The 18,389-nt window shown below is 41.1% G+C and overlaps 1 protein-coding gene across 1 annotated transcript in view; it reads left to right on the forward strand.

Moving 5' to 3' along the window:
* SLC28A3 (solute carrier family 28 member 3) overlaps positions 1–15,955 on the forward strand; it is a 45,606-nt gene extending 29,651 nt beyond the window's left edge. The window contains exons 9-18 of the mRNA XM_054185028.1: positions 1,463–1,543; positions 2,605–2,685; positions 3,749–3,874; positions 4,999–5,129; positions 5,954–6,122; positions 7,667–7,864; positions 11,178–11,259; positions 12,095–12,193; positions 13,943–14,066; positions 15,831–15,955. Coding sequence (XP_054041003.1) covers positions 1,463–1,543; positions 2,605–2,685; positions 3,749–3,874; positions 4,999–5,129; positions 5,954–6,122; positions 7,667–7,864; positions 11,178–11,259; positions 12,095–12,193; positions 13,943–14,066; positions 15,831–15,945 — 1,206 coding nt within the window. The 3' untranslated portion in view covers positions 15,946–15,955. The remainder of the gene's footprint in view (positions 1–1,462; positions 1,544–2,604; positions 2,686–3,748; positions 3,875–4,998; positions 5,130–5,953; positions 6,123–7,666; positions 7,865–11,177; positions 11,260–12,094; positions 12,194–13,942; positions 14,067–15,830) is intronic.
* The last annotated feature ends 2,434 nt before the right edge of the window (positions 15,956–18,389 follow it).

Consider the following 18,389-nt stretch of genomic DNA (forward strand, 5'->3'; position numbering starts at 1 on the left):
ACATTGTCTTCTTGCTCCTTCAGCTAAAAATCCAAACCATAGTAATACCTGAGAGCTCTTCTGATCCATTTGGAGTGAAAGATGGGAGGACACTCACTTATGGTTTTCACCATGCAATACAGAGAGCTGACCATCACCTATCTGCCCAATGCCTCTACAGACCCATCTCTCTGTAGGCATCTCAGCATTCCCTACTTGTGCCAGGGTATGGAGTCGACTGTGAGCCAGGTGCCTCTCAACCTAGCACACTCCTAGGAGCAAGGAAGGGAAATGACAGGAGAGAAAAGGCAGGGGAGAAAGGTGTTACTAAACTTTCTGCTGTCACTGAATGGCAAAGCACTATCTCCTTTCAGTGAAAGGCTCTGGTCATCTAAATTGAGTTTCAAAACCTTTATGAAAATTGGTCATAGTACTAACTCTCCTCTATAAGGCACAGATTTTATTTACTGAAAAAGTCTGACCTAATAAAGAGTTTTGTTCTTTTTCATTCTTTTCCTTGCTTTTATTTATGATGCATTATGCCCTCAGTAGAACACACATAAAAGCTAGTACCACTAGAGTTAGTGGTACTGTTTTAACTGTAACTAATCTCTCTGCTTAATTTTGGACCTTTTGGGGGGATTTTTCTTCCTGTATACTAGCATAGAAATGATGAGATCCTATGTATTTAACATACTTGAGAATCAAGTGATATTAATTTTACTCAGGATGAAAAAACAACACATTTAATAACCTATCAGATGGTGGGTTAGGCATTAATGCAGTTCTTTAAAATTGTATGTTTAAGGAAAACATTTTTCCTTCAGTCTCCACTGAAAGAGACTTATATTCACTTCTTGTATTTAATAAGTGTATGCTCATGAATTTGGTTTTAAGCAGATTATGACTCTGAGTATAGTTACAGAGCCCTTGAATACTCCACATTGGTATTATAATCAATGCTATAAATAGCACAGAATAAAAGAAGATTTTACTATAGCATGTTATTAAAAGGCAGCTACACAGTATGGGCTTTCTAAGGAATCTGGCTTTGATTCTGTGAAATCAAGTCACCTACAATGCCAATAAAAATCTCCTCTACTTATATAGCAGTCTAAACAGTGTTTTTTAAAAACTGACACAGAGAAGTTGAGCTCTGAATTCTACACCACAGTCCTGTTGTATATATTTCGGTTCGTGGTTTTCAAGGTCTGCAGGTGTACGTATCCAAGCCTTTGTAGATGCCATTGCCCAATAAGTGTTTGAGCTGACTTAAACATGGCTTGGCTACAAACTAATGCATATCATGTTAAGCCAGACAGTTTCAAAACTATTGCAGTCCTGTTAGAAAACTATGTAGATACATAAAACATAGTTAATTCCAGCAAAACATAAGCCTCTTTTTCAAAAATTAAATGTCCTACAGAATAAAGGAAAGGAAAATCACTCAAGAAGTGTTAATGGTTTTGTGTCTCCAAATCAGGTCCTGCCAATTGTGGTTTTCTTCAGCACAGTAATGTCTATGCTTTATCATCTTGGATTCATGCAGTGGCTCATTGGAAAGGTATGAATTTTTACCAGTATGTACTCATTTGCCTAGTACTGGACCCTTGAACACATGCAGCTGAACTGTAGCATTAGCCCTGACCCAGCTGCTCAGGTGTCAATATAGGAAAAGCAGTTCCTTATTTTTAACCTGGAAATAGTTCCAAATGTTACCATTGCAAAATCCTAATTGGCATCACATAGCATGCTTTCCTCACCCCAAACCTGGTTTATTGCAAAAGTCATAGTAATTGTTAGATATGCCTGACTAGCATAGCGTTCCTCAGATGCCACACTTCCTTAGATCTTCCTTGCCCCTTTCCCAGCCTCCAAAATGCAGGAGAGAGGTTAATTCACAGATGGTGGATTTCTGCTTTCTACTAAGGATTGCAGTAGCAATTGTATATACCTTCCTATCACAGATCCCCAGAATAAGATCAGAGGCTGATTCCTCACCTCATGGTCTAAGCGTTCATTTCTGTCAGGTTCTAGGCCCAGTGCCAGTGTCCACTAAGCCAAAAGCAAGTCCACAGAAAGTCCACTTTCTACCTTGTCCGCCCAATAAACTTATTATATGAGGGAAAAGATCTGCCTGCACGCTGGTAGTTAAACTTTATTTGAACATACCCTTAAAAAGTCCTTCGTCCTTCTCAGTCACAGGATTCTTATATAAGCACACAAACCTCACCAAGCTGAAATAGCGTGCTAAAATTTCTACAAGGCATTTTTAGCCTTAATCTAAATTTCATATTTTTTTCCCTTCATATGATCCAAATCCCTTTGGACAGGTACATAAGTAATAAGGACACATCAAAATATCTGCTTTGATTAATTTAGTTTAACAATTTGGTGCCCAGAAGGAGCCTGGGGTACTCTCAATTCTGTTGAATTATTTCTCCTCTGGCATATTTCAACATGCTACTATTAAATGAATGTGCCATATTTTGAAGATGAAATTGTTAACTTGGGGAATACTGTGAGGTGTCTCAGAACTCTTACATTGACGTGATTAATTCAAGAAGTGAATGGAATAGGCAGACCAATGTGTTTTGTTTTTTTTTTCTTTTTTAATCATTTTAGGTTGGTTGGATAATGCAAATTTTCATGGGGACAACTCCTGTTGAGTCTATGGTAGCTGCGGGTAACATATTTGTGGGACAGGTGAGTTGGAGCACAGAAAAATATGCTAGCACAGGATTGCTGAATATTGTGAAATATTGCGGTTCAGCGATCATCTGTGTACAAAAAAATCATCATTTACTATGAAGCTAGGACTCCAGTACAGCAGGACTAGTGGTTGATTTGCAGAATTCCAGTACATTCATATATCAGCAGTGATGCACAGTGGGTTGGGTTTTGGGTACCATATGTTTTCCCAATGGAAAGTAAAACATAAATGTAGGTGGGGAGATTTCCCTTAAAATCACTATCAGAGTACTCTAAGGATACAGAGAAATAACAATTTCAGGTGTTTATTCAATTGAGAAGACAGGTGGGATGAAAACAGGGCCCACGAGGCAGGCAAGGACAACAGAGACAGACAGTGCAGAAAACTAAGATCCAGGGCTGGCTGTGCAAGGCCTTAGACCAAAAAAGCATGGGACAGTGCCTAACAGTCCCCTTCAATGGGACATCCATTAAACCCACACTACAGTAGTGTCTGTCCCAGGCTTCAAAACAATGTGGAAAGATCACCAAGTAGCATCCAAGCCCAAAAGTGACATTAGCATATCAGTTATTCTGCAGTGGCCCATCACTGGATCATACTGCTTCAAGATTTAGACTAGTACCTCTGCATGACACTGTCCCCAGGATGTGCTTGCACACATGGCAGAGGGGCTGAGAGCTTTAAGCTGCCCATAGTGGCTGGTATGCTTATTTCACTTGATGCACAGCCTTACCTGGGGCTCAGACATATGTCTGCCCCTCACTTGCTCAGAAATGGATTAGGATTTCTTGGCAATTTCACTGAGCCTTTGGGGGAGACTGTAAATTAGCAAGAACTGTTTTCAGACAAGATGGATGTTGATACAATTTTCCTTCTTGGGGTAAAAAAAAATCCCAACATATTAATGTTCAGAGCACTCATTATCACTAAGATTAACTAGTCAAAGACACCTCCCAAAGTGTGATACAGCCACTCATTTTTCTGCCCTGTTAGTAAAAGAAACCTCTGAGGGTTTATTGGGAAGTCCCTAATTTAGTAGCTGTTTTTCCATTACAGACAGAGTCTCCTCTCCTGGTACGGCCCTACTTACCATACGTCACCAAATCTGAACTGCATGCAATCATGACAGCAGGATTCTCAACTATTGCTGGAAGTGTCTTAGGAGCATATATTTCTTTTGGGGTAAGACGGGGAAAGAGAACTGGAAAATATACTGTTTATCTGAAATCATGTAAGTATAGAAGCCCAGCTAAAATGCTTTGGAATTATACTTGAGTCATTCCCATCTTTTTTCTATAAAGGAATTGACCACAAAAATCCCCTGTCTTCTGACAGTAAAAAGGGTACCAAGATCTGATCTTGAAGATACTGTCAAGTAGCAGAAATGGCTACCTGAGTAATACAGAGAGGCTTCCTGCTATAGCTGCAAGGAAATGATTGATTTGTATATTTTCCTACAGTCCAGATGAACTGCCATGTGAAATATACTAACTGATCAACGCTCTCACTTCTGTGGCAGTGATATAGATAAAAGTCCTTCAGGAACTGTTGCTAGACACATGAGCATAAAGAGTTGACTTGCAACTGAGGTTCTAGTGATGCTGTACAAACACGGGTAGTAAACATCTCATCTGCTGAGAGACTAACAAGACAAAGCCAGAAAAACAAGGTTGAAGATGTGATTTATGATCACCGTCATTGCGGAATGGTTGATAAACATATTAGTTCCATATTTGAATAAAATGCAGTGGAGAGGCAGAGTCAAGAAGGGAGGATTGGCCAAAAAGACCAAGAGAGGAAGAGGAGAAGAGATGGAAATACTGCAGAAGTTAGCAAAGAGGTTGGTTTGTGTAGAAATTTGTGGAAGAGGGGTGAAAGGGGAATAGAAGAATTTATGTTAGGCCATATAAACTTTTTTTTTAAACATAACTTCAAGGGACAAAACCAATTTTCTGCCCCTGCAAGGCTGGCGCCCACCTGCTCTGCTATTGCTACGCCTGGCTGCATTCAATGTGCCTGGCTTTTTTTTTTGTTTCTTTTGCATTCTGCCTTGCCACTAGACAGGAGTGAAGCAGTTTGCCTCTTGGAAAGATTACCTCCTACTTTTCACTACTTAGATTTTTCCTTTTTCCAGTTGGCTTTCTCTTTTTTTCCAATTGCTCATTCTCTTCTTTATGAGCAGTGTGAACTTTTTAATGACCCCCTGCAGAAAAGTCATCCAAGCATCTCACAATTTTAATTGCTTTCTTCCATGTTTATGCATGATGTGGTTATCACAGCAAATTTTCTGTCACCTGGAATTCTAGGTTTCCGCCTCCCACCTACTGACTGCCTCTGTCATGTCAGCACCAGCATCATTAGCCACTGCCAAACTATTGTGGCCTGAAACTGAAAAGCCTACAGTAACTCTGAAGAGTCGCCTACATATGGCAAAAGGGTAAGCTGATCTAGGCTCTAGTTAATAGTAATACTCATGCAAAAATGAGATTTGGAAAAATAACTCCTCACACATAAGTTGTAGGGGTCGTAGTACATGGTAGATGTGCAAGCAATAAATTAATTGCACACCAATATATCCCAAATAAGTAGTTTCTGAATTCAGATGCAGTGTGCCCCATTACAATGTACGGAGGTATCACTGCCCACTGGGACAGGCACAGAGATGCCAAGGACCTGGGCCAGACAATAAACCCTCCAAAGAAAGAGGGAAATGCCTACCTGAGGTGAGCCACCAAGAGGTTTTCCCATTTCCTGTGTTGTTGTTTTTGCTTTGTAACAAATCTGTAAATGTAAACATACAAAAGCAAAGGTGGAGCAATCATTTCAACAACGACAGCAATGAACTTATTGTCCATCTACAGGGAGACTCACTTGCCTTGAGAATGACAGGCAAAGCAAAAATGATTGTAAGGACCTGTTCCTGAATAGCCCAGGGATCACTGCAAGGGCTGCCTGCAAGAACAGTGCCCACTCCCTCATCCAAGCAACACCACAGGCAGTCACAGTACTGAGACCTAAACCAGAGCTCACCCAACCCTGAACGTGCCTGAATTCATCCTCAGGGCACCAAAAACATACCCTCCCAGTGGTTCCCATAAGGATCGAGAGCAAAAACCTCATCAACCTCATCATTATTTTCCCTACAAGGGAAGAGACTGCTTTGGTAGTAGGTTTCTAATCAAGTCCATGTAACTTTTAGTTCTATGATTTGTTCTTGAATTGAAAAATGTTCACACTCTGGGTTTCTTTTCATTGATAAAGTGAATCAAAGAACCTGCTGGAAGCAGCCAGTCAAGGTGCCTCTACTTCCATCCTGCTGGTGGCAAACATCACCGTGAATCTGATCTCCTTCCTTGCTCTGCTGGCTTTCATTGACTCAGCCCTCTCTTGGGTGGGCAATCTGTTTGACTATCCACAGCTGAACTTTGAGGTATGGTCTTCAGGTCTTTCATGCAGCATATATACAGGCATAATGTATATTTGTATGTGCAAGTTCTTGAAAAATGTCTTTACAGCCAAAGGAAAGTTGTTGCCATGTAACTATTCCTTTATCCATTAGTCCATGTATAGCTTCGCCTTTGGTGGTCTTGCTAATCAGCAGAGTAAGTTTACAGAGCATTGTATGCTAATACCTGCCGCCTCTAACTTGGCAGTGCAGCAGATCTGTCCCTTAGTTATACACTTGCCAAGCCATTAACATCCCTTTCAGCTAAACATTAAAGTTGCTTTAGCTTCGGACAGCCCCATCAAGTACTTAATGCTCACTAGCTTCACTTAGATAAGGACACTAAGGCAAGTACATGTCTTCTGAACTAGCACTTAATCAATACCACTTAGTTCTCAACACAATTGAATTGTAAAACGGCACCCAAATCACTCAGCTAAGCAAACAGGTTTTAAGCAGGACTTCTTTTTTAACCTAGGTCATACATCATTTTTGACCTGATGCAACAGTCTTGGTTCAATGGTTTTGGGCTTTTTGTTTTGCAAGCTCCTAATAAAAGTGACATGTGAAACACAGATAGAACATTGCGGTAAAGGTGCTGCAGAAGTGCATAGACACTCATAGCACACGTGGCTTCAGCAATATTAAGATGTTACTCTGTACAGGTTCCACAGATTGCTCCACTGCACAGGAAAGGCACAAGTACACATACCTCAGCCACACTCATGCAAGGGCTGGTATTTTGATAACTGCTGGATTGGGTGAGATTTGGGCAGACAGATAACCAACAGGGAGCTGAGACCCACAGACACATTGCATTCAGCCATCCATCCCTTTTGAGAGACACTAACATCTCGCCTTTTGCGGGCAGAGAAACCAGGAATAGTAGCTGCTTAAACAGCTCAGTTACATTCACTAAAGACAATCTGACCAAACCCTTTCCCAGCTGGAGCTATTTTCTCTGTCATATAAAAATAAGCTATGCTGTGGTATGCGATTTATTTTTTTTTTAATTTGCATAAAACTTTTAATACTAGGATAAAAGGTACAGCTTTAATTATGTCAGATCCACAGCTTTTATGTAAAGACAAGTCTTTTGTTTACACCAGTTGGAGTCCAATAACCTGGTAATTAAACGTGTTCATTAACACACTTGATTTAATCAGCAGAAGAAGTAGACTTCTCAATTCTCTTATCAGCATCTTCTCATATCAACACTGTGCCCAATCTGAAGTCATTTTTAGTGGAAAAAAGACACAGAAACTTTTGTTTTACTTTAGGTGTAAAATTTGGGACATACCTAATTACTTTTTTATATCTAGATTTTAGGTTAGTCTTTTAAAAATTACACAAGCATACCTTACTATTAAAAACCCTCAGTCTCCCAGATGTGTTGGCAGTAAGAATTCAAGGCCAATTTTCCTCTGCTGAAATAAAACCATCCTTATTTTGTTTAGAGAATTTATTGCATGCCATTGTTCTTTGAACAACAACATGTTTTGACCTGCTTTGTCTTATGTATTTTGCAGAACATTTGTTCTTATGTCTTCATGCCATTCTCTTTTGTGATGGGGGTAGACTGGGAAGACAGTTTCATTGTTGGTGGACTACTAGGTTACAAGACTTTCTTCAATGAATTTGTGGCTTATGAGCGCCTCTCAAAACTGATTCACAACCGAGAAAAGGGTGGGAGCATGTACATGAATGGTGTGAAACAGTATATGACTGTAAGTACCATTTTCTATTCTATGCATTTATTGGATCTAGTACTTTTCTTCTGAAACTCATCTTATTTTCTAATATGGGCACAAAGGGATGATGGCGGCATACTACTCTAAAATGTGTCTTTCAGTGGCAGGGTTCAAGTATGAAAATGCAGCACTGCTTTGTGAGGCTGCCATGCCTGTCATCCCATAGCTATCTCAAACAAACATAGCAAAAGAAAAGTGTATTTTTTGGGAACTTGCAATGTCTCACAGGGCAGGGCACTCACAGACCAAGGCTGTCTTCAAGGTGAGTTTTTCTTACTTCATTCTTAGCTAGCACTTCCCTATGAGATACTCTCCCAGGAAAATCCTGGGAGACAACTGGAGGATTCTCCTGCCCACAGAGGTTTAGCCAAGCACTAAGCTTCAAGAAAGGCATCCAGCAAGCTTTAGCTGACGACATTTTAGATATTACTGGCACACCTCTACTGGAGGAGGGCAGTAATACAAGACATGTATTACATAGCATACACCTCCCTTGCTGTGCTGAGTCCAACCAGTTTGTTTCAATTGCCAATGAAAGTTAGTTTGCATGAGGATTTCCAGAGAGAGCATGGGCACACCTCTCATTCACACATACACCCACATTCACCCAACAGGATACATAATTCCTACTACAACTCACTGAGGAAGAAACCTAGAGGATGGCAATACAAAGGGTGTCCTTGGTGTGTGCGTAGGGGTAAAGATCATGCAGTCATCAAGGCTGAGGTATGGAGCCATGACTGCTCCCCCATCTGGCATCCACATGCAGAGCCTGTGCTGAATTTGTCCTCATTCTAAGCACAGGCAACAAAATCCATGATATCCAGCTGTACGCCTGCACTGGCCTTAAATCAAGACAAATTGTCACTGTAGAGGACCCTTAATTAGAAAGCATCCTTTTGTACAACTTTTAATCTTAATTTAATCTGAGGTGATGCTGTGGATACCTGCCTTATATACAAAACCAAAAACATGTTCCTGACCCCTTGCATTCCTTATTACCAGAACCTATTACACAAGTGGAGGTAGAAAGCCAGATGGTCTGGTCAAATACTCACATGCTTGTTTGAGCATCAATTACCACTGTTCCTGGAATTCCTGGAAATAGAATACTGGGCTAGATGTACATTTGATCTGCCCTGCTATAGTCGTGATACTCTCTACAAGGGGAATATGGCTCTGAACTCCTGAATGAGTGGGGGTTTTTTTTTAACCTGGAAGTCAGCCTTTAAATTTAGATCCCATCAACTCTATTTTGCCTTTTTTTCTTTCTTTTTTTTTTTTTAAATACCATGTCATATAGAACTTCCATGTTCACTTCTAATACGTGTATAGAGCTGTAAAAGTTTCCACTTTCAGGTAAAAAACTCTGAGATATAACAATAATTTGGATTTATAACACTAGTAAAAATTGCCCATTAACTATTTTAATTATGGCACAACAGTTCAGGTGAGAGTGCATTTGACTTCCATGTTTAATTCCTCTTCAGCTTCAGAACTCTCTAATACATCCAAGCACAGATATTCAGTCAGAGGGAGCAAACAAGCGGTCTTCTGAATTCCCTCATCTGAGTCAGTAATAACAGAGCTTCCTGCTTTCAGAGCTAGGAAAGTGCAGGGAAATCACAGTACGCAAAGCCATTTCTAGGAAAAGCAGGTAGAGTGGGTACTTGAAAAGCATTTTCCTGCATGTGTGCAGAGTGACTGAAAATATCTACAAATTGGTTTTTACAAAACAGGAACGGAAATGGAGAAACTTCTAATAAACAGGAAACCTACTAGAACACTCACTTAGGCATCTTCAGCTTGAGCCTGAAACACAGTAAATAGGAGATCAGTGCTGCCATGGGGATGAAAATGCATTTGTTGAGATATGTTGCCTCCTTTCCCCAAATGTTTGTACTACATTTGTCTCAAGGTTTGCAAGGTTTGTAGGCTGATTTCACACAAAGTCATTTTGTGTCCTGTGAGGGGTCCCTCCATGGGCCTCAAAAGCCAACCCAGCCTTGTCTCTGCTCTGAGGATCAGACTGAGCTGCTGTTGCCCAAAGGGAGGAAGATGGGTGAAGTCAGGAAGGAAATAAGCCGCTAATCACAGAATCACAGAAACTTCAGAGTTGGAAGGGACCTCTACAGATCATCTAGTCCAACTCCCCTGCTAAAGCTGGATTGCCTAGAGCACATTACTCACGACTGCATCCAGGCGGGTCTTGAAAATCTCCAGAGAAGGGGAATCCACAACCTCCCTGGGCAGCCTGTTCCAGTGCTCTGTCACCCTCACTGTAAAGAAGTTTTTCCGTGTATTTGAACGGAACTTCCTATGTTCTAGCTTGTGCCCATTGCCCCTCGTCCTGTCACTGGGAACCAATGAAAAGAGTCTGGCACCATCCTCCTTCAACCCACCCTTTAGATACTTGTATGCCATAATAAGGTCTTCCCTCAGCCTTCTCTTCTCCAGGCTAGAGTGTCCCAGCTCTTTCAGCCTTTCCTCATAAGGGAGATGCTCCAGTCCCTCAGTCATCTTAGTTGCCCTACGCTGGACCCGCTCCAGTAGTTCCCTGTCCCTCTTGAACTGGGGAGCCCAAAACTGGATGCAGTATTCCAGGTGTGGCCTCACCAGTGCAGAGTAGAGGGGGAGAATGACCTCCCTCGACCTACTGGCCACAGTCTTCCCTATGCAGCCCAGGATTCCATTGGCCTTTTTGGCAACAAGGGTACATGGGGATTCCAAAATCATAATGTCCCTCTGCCTCTTATCACATCAAAGCACCCACTCTCTAGGAGACCCATTTCCCTTTTCTTCCTGGAGCACACACAGAGCAGCTTTGCACGTAGAGCCCTCTGCCTGTTCAGGGACAAGGGAGTAAGGGATGTGTACCAAAACTTGAGGTTTCAACAAAGTGTTATAGAGGCAGTCCAGCTATGAACAACAAACTGAGTTAAAGGTCTCTGACTCATACCTTCAAAAAGCAGCAGTTAAATTGCCACTAGTAAGATAAGAATTATTTTTTTGTCTTTTAATTACTAGTACTTAATTCAACAATATACATGAAAAATAAAACCATGGCATGGGTTTTGAGTCCTCACATGAGCAGTGGGTATGAAAGTCTGCATCTTTCAGCAAGAGAATGAGCCAACCTTGCTGAAAGCTGCACACTGGGGCAGCAACCAAGCAGAACAGAGTGATTTCAATACTCAGAGCCCTGAGCCACAATGCCATGTTTTCAGACCTCTAAATCAGCACCAGCTGTCTCAAACCACTCAACAGGGTGTATATGTTTGTTTTCCAGGTTCGCTCTGAAGTCATTGCCACCTATGCTCTTTGTGGGTTTGCCAACTTCGGCTCCCTGGGACTGGTAATAGGAGGCCTGAGTAAGAACACCTCTCATGGACAATATATTTGGCAAGCAATCCCAAAGAAAACGCCCAAAGTAACAGGCTGTGGGTGAAGCTTAGCAGTGTTAAGGGCTGAGCAGCTGCTCTGCCAAGACCTAGCACTCAGCCTTGCATGGAAGGGCTCCCAGAGGGGCTCAGGCTTTGGTGTGGAGGTCCCGGGAGAGGACCTAAGAGCAAGGGGAGGGAACAAAGCCCTGTCAATAGGCCTCCCCGTCTAGCCCTCACACCATGAGTGTGAGCTACTACAGTCTTCAGGCTTCAGGAGGAGCACATCAACTCTGTAGCCTGCTGGTTTGAAAGGCATAGTTGGCTCACATATGTGCAGTAGGCTTATAGGGACAGGATAAAAAGAAAAGGTTTTTCAGATCTCAAAGGAAAAAGAAAAATTGAAAAACTGTCTGGGTTCCTCCCTGGGTGGCCAGAACTGCTGGCAGCCACCTTTACCCTGGAGCCTGGGTGGGCTCTGCGGCACTAGCAGCATGGAGGAGCAGGGCACAGACATGGGGCCAGACCCCAGTGCTGTGCCCGGAGTTTGCATCTTAAAGCCAACAGCAGCCAGCACAGGCACGCAAACTGCCAAAGCAACCAGAAGTCAGCATTTTATATACAAACCACCCTCTTAACAGAAAGAGCCAACATTGGAACCTGGCCTTCAAATGGCCTGCTTAAAACTGTCTCATTTTCCCTCCTTGTTTCTCTTGGTTTGAACTGCAGGGAGGGAATTTCCTCTTGGGGCGGGAGAGCTGGCAGGTTCATCTTCTTTGTATCTGTATGTATTTATGTTTGACACACACTCTAATTTTCTTCCTAGCAAGCATTGCTCCCTCAAAAAAAAGGGACATAGCTGGTGGTGCTTTCAGAGCAATGATTGCGGGAACTGTCGCCTGTTTCATGACAGCCTGTGTTGCAGGTACCGTACCCAAGTTTGGTGTCTCTTACAGCCGGTGACCACAGGGTGGCAGTGCGTTGGTACGGTAGACAGCTGGGCAACTCCTGTCAGTCAAACGCTAGTATTTTCGGGTTTGGCAAGGTTAAAAGTCAGTATGGGACTAAAGGTCCCTGAAAACTGGAATGTGAAAAGATCTATTTTATTTCTTCCATCATGTCAGCTCTTTTTTGTTGTTAGTCAGTGTGTAACACACACCTCATGAACAAAGCAAGTTATAGATGAGTTACAGTCCCTCCTCTACACCACTGTCTACAGAAATACAGAAGAAATTACGGAGCAGAAATGGACAAGTGGAATGAAAGTAGAGTTTAACAGAGACGGAACAAGGGGGAAGCTGAACAACTTTCTTCCTTAGTGTTAAATGGATATTTTGGTCTGATAGTATTCCCACAGAGCATTTAGGTTAATAAAACTGTGCTAAGGTGGGACTCAATGGCAGATCCTTATTTTCAAAGTCTCACCTTCAAGCTGAGTAAAGAGACACAATGCAACAGCCATTTTAGGGAGGAAATTAAAAAAAAAAAACAAACACTACATAATATTAGTGATTCAGAAGATTGATTAATTAATTGACCTGGTATGATTCAGCTGGTAAAATTTATCCCTAGTATTTAACAATCCCTTTCCCAGCTTTCTTTTCTGAGCATGCGATACGCAGAATTGCATGATGAAGGTTAAAGCACTCATATTCCTCTAGTGAAGAAAGGTCTTGGTGCTTTATGTAGCTGAAAACAACATGTCTGTTTCTACCACAGCTTCCATGTCCCCTTGTGTTCACTGCAGCAACAGAAACATACACATTTAAAGGATAAGCCCACACTATTTTCTGAAGGCTATAGAACTAGTATAGAACTTGAAATGTCATTAGTCTCACAGCCCTCCGTAATATTTTAGTATATGACACTACTCTGTACAACTGAGGGGTCAGGAAGTCTTACTAAAATGTGTCATTTCACAATCCTGGCCTTAAGAATAAAATTGTGAGCGGCCACTGGGAAATCTTTCCAAAACAATAAAATCCGCTTTGGAAAGAAAATTACATTCCACCCACTCCTGCCATGGCAAATTCTTTCCTTGTGCCCAGAAGAAGGTAAAAGAGCCAAGTATTTTCTATTAGCCCAGTCAAGATAAGAACATAATAAAAATGTGTCTGGATTCCACAATACTACGTACAAGAAGGAACTGTCACATTCGTATTTTTGTGTCCCCATCATTGCAATGAATGCTGACATTACTATTTATAAAAAATTTTGGAGACCATCTAGCAAAGGAAAGACAAAGAAACCATAACTAACTCCATTTGAAACAAAAGAAAATGTCCTGCATTTACTTGCACTGCTATATATGCAATATAGCTTAATTTTAATTAATGAAGGCACACTGGCTGAACAGTAAGAGAGCCATTAGCGTACCTTTTTAGTAGCATTAAAAGAGGATTTTCAGTGTAACAGGTTACCATAGTTTAATTTCTACAAAAAAAAAAAAAAAAGAAAAGTTTGCGGTCATTCTTTAATCCAGTTTTATAAAATAATTCAGATTTTTTAAAAAACCCTACAGTTCAAGGCATCTAGTCACCTTTTACAGAACCATCTGAGAGGGTGATTTTGTGTCAGCCAGGGTGTTTCATCTGACCATAGCCCAGTGACTGACATCCCCAAGTCTTATCTTCCTCTTCATTACTTATTAAGAATATTGTTACTTACTTCACAGGAATGCTGACTGTCCCTGGTCTGGAAGTTCCTTGCCACAACTTATTAGGAAATGTCTTCAACTCTACAGATTTCCCTGCCAACAGCACAAAGCTAGTTGAATGCTGCCAGCAACTCTTCACCAGGTATTGAGGAACTCTTTATCCTTCTGTCAGCATAATTTAGGGAACTCACATATTCTCTAAAAGCCTAATTTTATTTTTTACATTTGGCTTTTTTTCTTAGGCACCTGCTTCCCATGAACTTGCATCTTTTAAAGAAAGGAATATTTTAATGCTGCTGAATAATTTTCTTTTTCTTGGGTATTTCTCTGTTACATCCATGACACAAATAGAACCAACAGAGAACTCAAAATATCTTTGTGCAAAACTGAGCTTTTCAAAAGGCTAAAGATAGATTATGATGTAATGACTCAGTGGTCTAATTCAGGCTCATCTCATATATTAACAAAAAATAAATCAAATATTTGAACTAACATAATGTTAACTTAATATCTGAGGATAACTCTAGCTGATAAAAAACAGGAGCTTTTTCTTCTGCTGTCTATGACTCTGGCTGAAGATAATAGTAGTCATGCCTGCTTTCATAGAAAACTTTACACACATTTGAAGTAGAAAAATATTCTGAGGTAAATTGTATTTGATAATTCTCTATCCAAGCTAGAGAAGAAAGAGATAATTATATTAAATAAGGAATATATTCAGACATACTTAACACTATCTCACAAAGAACCAAAGGTGTATGTATTTAGATTATGGCAAGAACCTAAGCATTGGTCTACAATAAAAGCATACAATGTAAATGTAACAGTGATGTTGCTGTAATCTAACCTGAACAAATTCTTTCCATGAAATCCTCAAATGAGGAAATTTTTCAGACTTGTTTTGATTTCACTGAATCTGCCTTCATACCCCCTTGCTTAACTAAAACAGGTTTTTTGTGTGTAGAGAGGTATCTTGCTGCATCTTCTTAGTTTCAAGACTTGTGGCAACTTGAAATTTCTTATGATGTTTAACTCTTCAAGTTAGGAATCCAAATTTCAATTCTAACTTCAGGTGATTTTTTTTTCCTGCATTATTCTTTTGACACATACATTTATTTCTTCCATGCCCCAGCAAAAAATATAGCTTTGAATATGGGCATATACAATATGTAAGGTGGCCTTACTTTTATGGTAACATTTTTAGTTTTCAAGTATTCACAAAAAATGTAATTTAAAAAAATTATCCATGTTGATATCAAGATTACTGGCTTCTGCCTGAACATCAGCGGTTGCGTACCACTGGAAGAAATTTCTGTTCTTGCAGTCTAAAGTTCCAAGTGAGTTTATCATAACATTGATCCAATGTCAAAAACTTTTTTGCACAGTGAAAGTCATCTGTGATATTGGGTATATTCCTTCATTTATGTTTCTTCATCACTCCAACTTTTCCTCATCGCACTAATTTTAACTCTACTACATTGCTACAAAGACAAGAACTTGTTCTTGTCAAAGACAAGAACAACGTTGAGTAAATGCTTCAAAAATGCAAAAACCTTGAATAGTGAAGTGATACCCTCAGTCATTTCAGTTAAGTAGGAAGATATACCCGAGGCATGAGGACTTTGTACAGAAAAACAGGCATCACCCCAATAAAAAGGGAGAATATCTGGTCATGGCACGTGGCTGTTGTTTGGAAAGTCTTCTGTCTGTTTCATTTCTCATGAAAATATTAATACATTCAAAGTTGCTTTGGAGAAAGTGTGTGTGTGTGTGTGAGAGAGAGAGTATGTGTGTGTGTATGTGCATATGTGTGTGTATATATACATATATGTATGTATATATACATTTTTTTTTTTCCATAAGAGAAAAGGAGTATATCTGATTTCTGGTTTTATTCCTTCCCCAGTGTAAATGATTCACAGAAGATCTTCCCTGAAGGAAACTATAGCCTGAGTTCCTGGAACCGATGTTGCCAAATACTAGATCGACCTGCTTTGCATTGCACTTGGATTAAGCCTTAATTTTTTTGGGGGGGATAGATTATAAATAAGAGCCATGTTCCTTGGTGGAGAAGTAATAAAAAATTTCCTTTTACATAACAAGTACGAACACCTACCTAAACCTTTATTTTCCATCTCTTACCAGCCCAATTCCTTGATTGGAATTACTCATAAATTAAACTGGGATAAATGCAAGACACCTCTTGCTTCAGATCTCTTCTTCCATTACAGATCAGAAGAGAGAGAGAACATTTCTAAGCCTGATTCTCCTCATTTTATTTTTAGCCCTGAAACTGATGAATTTGTAGAATTAAACTGCTCTAGGCAAGAAGAAAATCAGATTCAGAGGATTTCACTGCCACTTACAGAAAATTCTGAACTAGAATAATATTTAGAATTGCCATCCATTCCTAATAGTAGTTCTGCTTTTTTTGATACTAAAGAAGTGTTTTTTCTGCACAAAGATGAATGACTCTGTTCTCGGAAATCTCTGCACATTTCTTCACACGCAAGTTTACGAGGCCAGATGAGATCCAGCCAAGGGTACTGAGGGAGCTGGCGGAAGTGCTCACCAAGTCACTTTCAATCATTTATCAGCAGTCCTGGCAGACTGGGGAGGTCCCAGTTGACTGGAGGTTAGCAAATCTGACCCCCATCTACAAGAATGGCTGAAAGGAGCATCTGGGGAACTACAGGCCTGTCAGTCTGACCTTGGTGGCAGAGAAGGTCATGGAGCAGATCATCTTGAGTGCCATCACGAGGCACGTACAGGACAACCAGGCAATCAGGCCTGCTCAGCATGGGTTTATGAAAGGCAGGTCCTGCTTGACAAACCTGAGCTCCTTCTGTGACAAGGTGACCCGCTTAGTGCATGAGGGAGAGGCTGTGGATGTTGTCTACTTAGACTTTAGTAAAGACTTTGATGCTGTTTCCCACAGCATTCTCCTGGAGAAACTGGTTGCCGATGGCTTGGATGGGACTACTCTTCGCTGGTTAAAAAAACTGGTTAGGTGGCCAGGCCCAAAGTGTTGTGGTGAATGGAGTTAAATCCAGTTGGCAGCCAATCATGAGTGATGTTCCCCAGGGCTCATTACTGGGGCCTGTTCTCTTCAATATCTTTATCAAAGACCTGGATGAGGGGATCGAGTGCACCCTCAGTAAATTTGCAGGCAACACCAAGTTGGGCAGGAGTATGAATCTTCTTGAGGGTAGGATGGCTCTACAGAGGGATCTGGACAGGCTGGATCGATGGGCTGAGGCCAGTGGTATGAGGTTCAACAAGGCCAAGTACTGGGTCCTGCACTTGGGTCACAACAACCCCATGCAATACTATAGCCTTGGGGAAGAGTGGCTGGAGAGCTGCCTGGAGGGAAAGGACCTGGGGGTGTTGGTCAACAACCACCTGAATATGAGCCAGCAGTGTGCTCAGGTGGCCAAGAAGGCATTGGATCAGAAATAGTGTGGCCAGCAGGACTAGGGAAGTGATCGTCCCCCTGTACTTAGCACTGGTGAGGCTGCATCTCAAATAATGTGTTCAGTTTTGGGTCCCTCACTACAACAAAGACACTGAGGTGCTGGAGTGTGCCCAAAGAAGAGCAACAAAGTTGGTGAAGGGTCTAGAGAGCAAGCCTTATGAGGAATAGCTGAGGGAATTGGGGTTGTTTAGCCTGGAGAAAAGGAGGTTGAGGGGAGACCTTATTGGTGTCTACAAACACCTGAAAGGAAGTTTTAGCAATGCGGTGGTCAGTCTCTTCTCCCAAGTAACAAGTGATAGGATGAGAGGAAATGGCCTGAAGTTGCACAGTAGAGGTTTAGATTTGATATTAGGAAAAAATGTCTTCCATGAAAAGGTTATCGAGACTTGGAACAGGCTGCCCAGGGAAGTGGTGGAGTCAACATCCCTGGAGGTATTTAAAAGATGTGTAGATGTAGCACTAAGGGACATGGTTTAATGGTGGACGTGGTAGTGCCAGGTTAATGGTTGGACACAATGGTCTTAAAGATCTTTTCCAACCTAGATGATTCTATGATTCTGGTAACTATGGCTACATGTGAACTGAGCTGATAACTTGTTGCTCCTCAGAAGCTTGGTCAGTGAAGCACCAAATCAGAGACCAGCCACTGTGTCCCACAGTCCCCCTCCTGTCCACAGAGATATCCAGGCTAAGTCTTGATCCAGGAGGCTGGTCCATGTTTAGAGCTAACTCATATGAATGGAACTGTCCAAACTCCAGGGGAAGTTTCCTGTATCAATTAGTTTCAATTTTGTTGTTAACAACTGTGAAAATTGATCCTGGAGTCACCAACCAGGAATTCAGAGCTACCAGAAAAAACAGAGCTGTACTGCAAATCAAATGTGGGTAAAATCAGGTCACAGGCTACTCTCTGTGAAAAAAACATTGATGGATCTTGAAGATCCTCTTGAAGAGGGAAGTCTGTTATGTTTATATATATATTTTCCTACC

This window comes from Rissa tridactyla, chromosome Z (genome assembly GCF_028500815.1).
Source record: "Rissa tridactyla isolate bRisTri1 chromosome Z, bRisTri1.patW.cur.20221130, whole genome shotgun sequence".
Lineage (NCBI taxonomy): Eukaryota > Metazoa > Chordata > Aves > Charadriiformes > Laridae > Rissa > Rissa tridactyla.